Source organism: Cicer arietinum, chromosome 7, assembly GCF_000331145.2.
Source record: "Cicer arietinum cultivar CDC Frontier isolate Library 1 chromosome 7, Cicar.CDCFrontier_v2.0, whole genome shotgun sequence".
In the NCBI taxonomy this organism is placed as follows: domain Eukaryota; kingdom Viridiplantae; phylum Streptophyta; class Magnoliopsida; order Fabales; family Fabaceae; genus Cicer; species Cicer arietinum.
The window spans coordinates 4928454-4932416 of NC_021166.2; the positions used below are offsets into that span (position 1 = coordinate 4928454).

A 3963-nucleotide genomic window follows, 5' to 3' on the forward strand; every position below is an offset into this window, starting at 1 on the left:
TCCCTTTCTATCCCAATGGTTTGTTCCGGTTTCTCTAACATTTGTACGGGAATGCCGCCAGTACTTGCACCCCCAGCAGTACTTTGCAAGCCCATTTCATGTCCCCTTTTTGTTAGCTCTGTATGTACATTTGAACCACTACTCCCTCCTTGGCTTAACCCAACTAAAGCTGTCAATCCATCTCCAGACAGGTCTCCATTGTGATCAGCACGTGTCTCTGAATCATCATTGGCTGCAGATTGAAGGTAGTTTCTGTTGCCAACGCCAAATGGTACACGAGAAAAGACAAATCGTGTAGGAGGTGAAGCAGCTGCAGGAACAAATGTAGTTCCACGGCCAATACCTGCAAGCCCATCAATAGCATTAGCACCTCTAACATGCACTCGTACAGGTCTAAAAGGGCCATTTCTTTCGCCTGTAGAAGATTCAGCAACATATATTCCTACACCCCCAGGCATATTGTTATGATTGTATTCTTGCACGTAAGATCCAGTGGTAGTAGATCCATGTAAAAATGCAAACTGCTTATGGCAAGTACAAGACATAGTCATAAGGGAACACCCTCTGCATGTATCAGCAGCAATCTCTTGTACCCTCTGACTGAGAAGCATCTGACAAAGCAAATAATCATAACACCAAAGCAATAATGTCAACAACAATTCACAACCAATAATTTCTGTCCCATGAAAAGTAATTTATATACCAAGTACTATGACCTACATATCATATGATTGTTCTGCAGAAATTGAAATTGTGACATTCAAATATTTTCAGGAATAGATGCTTTTTGAGGAGGATACTGACAGTTTAGACAAACTTGGTCTGTTTTAGAGGAATAATAATGAAAAGTGTAACTTGTTATAAGCTTTTTATAACAAATGCCAAACTAACTTCAAAAGTCAAACTAATCTCAGACCAACCTGCAACCAAAGACCATCATTTATAGCTTTGCAAGGGAATCCTAACTCTTCAAGCTGCTTTCTGACAGTTAGAAGTGCATCAAAAGACATATTGCAATATAAAAGTGAGCCCCCTTCAAATATATTAAAAAATACATCATATTCATCTCCATGAGATCCATAGTTTCCTCTGTAATGAGCTTTGACCTGTCTTCTGCCAACATGGCCACCACATGAAAGCAAAGGTGTCCCATATCTTCCCCACTCACTGGATGTGAGCTCATTACAAGAACTCGAAGAAAAACAATGTCTTGATTGATCCCTGACCAACCTATTGTTGTTATCCGAATGGTAGCAAGATCCTTCCTCAGATGGCCCTTCAATGCCCACTCCAGTAGTTGCTCCAGCACCAAGAGGCACCTCAACATAACATGATGTTCTCACCCCATCTGTACCAGACAATGAAGGCCCTTGCATGTCACATGGATATCTTGGATTCAAATTTTCTGAACTGACATGTGAAGCAAGTTGAACGCGTTGATTGGAATCAGAAACCTCATTTTTGAAGTCTATTACCGAGTCTGCAAGCTCAACTAGACGATTTGGTGTGGTAGGGTCCTTTGGACCACTTTTAAGACTCATTTTCCCCAAGTCAGTTTCCAATCTCTTGTTAGTGCAGCTATCAGTTATACCTTTTCCCTTGGTGTTATCAGAATCAGAATGAATGCCAGTTGCAGACTCAGAACCAGGAATTCCATGTGCAGGATGTTCAATATTGCAGTGAGCACTTTTTGCCAGGATTGTGTGCAAAGCCAATTCAAACCTTTTCATGAAGCATTATAGAAGTGTTATGCAGTTTGCAAAATGTAGTCTGATAACCACAACAAAACTGAAATAAAGGCATAGGAGCGACTTACCGCTTCTCTTCACAGGGTATCCACAGGTCATTAGAGGTCAGTAAAGCATGTAAGGTATGAGATGAAAGTTTAGGAAGCACCTGCAACAAGAAAATGTTGCTTAATCAAACACAACCTTTGTATTAATCTATTCATAAGAAACACATAATCAAGAACCAGAACAGCCAAAACCACCATATGTAAGCCGCACACTTTGTTTTCCTCATTACCTCTTTCAATTCCATGCCACCACTTTGACAAAGGTAGCCCCAACAAGCAGTTCTAACACGCTCCCCATGAATGCCATAATCTTGGTTCTCTGCAAACACCTAGCTAACAATCACATACCATCAATAACTTGCCAAAACATTTAGACAATATTATTTAAATATCACATGAGGCTATAGAAGCATCTGGATTTTTTAACCTGATAAGCCAAGAAGTTTGAGGTCCACAGCTCAGATATTATGAAATCCGTACATATAGCACATAAATCCTACACAGATGTATTGATACGCCAAATAAAAAACATTATAAAATCTGAAAATCATGCTAAAATAATAGTAAAATATATAAATGATAATGACTTCACGAGGTTTAAAATGACTTCAATATTTCATGGGTTTGAAGTCATTAATGTAAACAACATACCTGAAGGTCGAGAAATGAAGCAGCAGCAAGGACACGAAATGCATTATTATCATTAAGTTTAGGGTGGTTCCCATATAGATATGCTAAAGCAATTGCAATAGCCTCATCATTAACATTCTTATCATCAATATTCAAGGTCACAATAGGAGCACTAGCTTCTTTCCATGGACCATGAAGCATGTTCCTGAATCATATACATCAGATAAAAAATAGTAAGATTTCAGACCAACAAAATAAATATTTCCCTATAGGAGCATTCTTCAAATAGATGCCCGCCTTTTTTCCAACCTTAATTAATTATACAACCATATCAAAGCACTAGAGCTCTAATATCGAACACTATTAAACAAATATACTCCTCATGCATGTTTGGTTTCAATTTTGGAGTAGTCAAAATCAATTATAGAGGAGTAAAATTGATTTTGGCATGTTTAGATTTCATTGAGTATAATTGATTCTACCTCCAGAATTAATTTTAACTTAAAGTTATGATTTGTAGCTTCTGAGTCCAAACATGATTACACGCCTAGTTTCAATTCCCCTAAAACTTTAACACTTCACCGAAACTATACACACCACAAAGATACAGATACCGATTAAACTATTGAGGCGAGTGCAGAATAACCGAACTTCAATAATTTTTAGAGAATGAAATAAAATTTTACAGGAGTATATTAACAAAATGAAATAACAGGGCAAACATGAGGGGGTAATCGTAATTGCAATTATTATGACCTGAAATATGAACTGCGGGAGAGGATGAGACGGTGGAGGCGATAAGTGGAGCCCATTGCATCGACGACGATATCGGAGAAAGAGCCGGAATTGAAACCTTCAATTTGAACATGCTCGCAGAGAGAAGCGAGGTTGCAATCGAGAGCACGCAATTCTGCGGTAGTTTGATCATTTTCGGAATGCTGCGATGGCGGTTTGGGAACGGAATGTTGTTGATAGGTTGGAGGATGAGGGTTGTTTGGATACTGAGGGTCCTCCATTAATCAATCACAGAATGCACCGTAACGTAACGTAACGTAACGTAGCGTAGCAGATCAAAAAAACACTCTCCTTATTCCATCAATCATATAATAAGATTCATAACAATAAAGAGATCGAAATAACTACAATAATAATCGCACTCGCACCACTTCCTCGGTAAAGTCTTGGATAATTCACTGCCGTTGGCTATTAACAGAAACTCATAAACGCAGCGTTTCAATCCAACCTTGTCTATTGGCAAGTATGGGTGGAAATTAAAAATATGAATATTTTTTTTCCGGTTTTTTTTTTTTTTTATTAATTACATTTGCTAATCTAAAGAAGTTTTACTCTTTTTTAAAAAAAAATAGAAAACGTTAAAAAAGTTTTACTTGTCTGAACATGCATCATGATTGATTATTTAAAAAATTTAACGACATAAAAACTCACCGGTTCAATTAATGACTAAATTAATTTTTATAAAATGATAAGTTTAATATAACTAATATGTACGCGTGGTCATTTAAAAAGAATATTGGTTA

General features: G+C 37.3%; 1 protein-coding gene across 2 annotated transcripts in view; it reads right to left on the minus strand.

Moving 5' to 3' along the window:
- LOC101494941 (uncharacterized) overlaps positions 1-3634 on the minus strand; it is a 7065-nt gene extending 3431 nt beyond the window's left edge. The window contains exons 1-7 of one of the 2 annotated variants that reach the window (XM_027336724.2): positions 3182-3633; positions 2447-2630; positions 2223-2291; positions 2026-2124; positions 1817-1896; positions 921-1722; positions 49-611 (exon numbers count right to left, since the gene is read on the minus strand). In XM_027336724.2, the coding sequence (XP_027192525.1) occupies positions 49-611; positions 921-1722; positions 1817-1896; positions 2026-2124; positions 2223-2291; positions 2447-2630; positions 3182-3441 (2057 nt within the window). In that variant the 5' untranslated portion in view covers positions 3442-3633. Of the gene's footprint in view, positions 1-48; positions 612-920; positions 1723-1816; positions 1897-2025; positions 2125-2222; positions 2292-2446; positions 2631-3181 lie in introns of both variants that reach the window. The other variant, XM_073363697.1, reaches the window with a different exon arrangement.
- Positions 3635-3963: the final 329 nt, after the last annotated feature.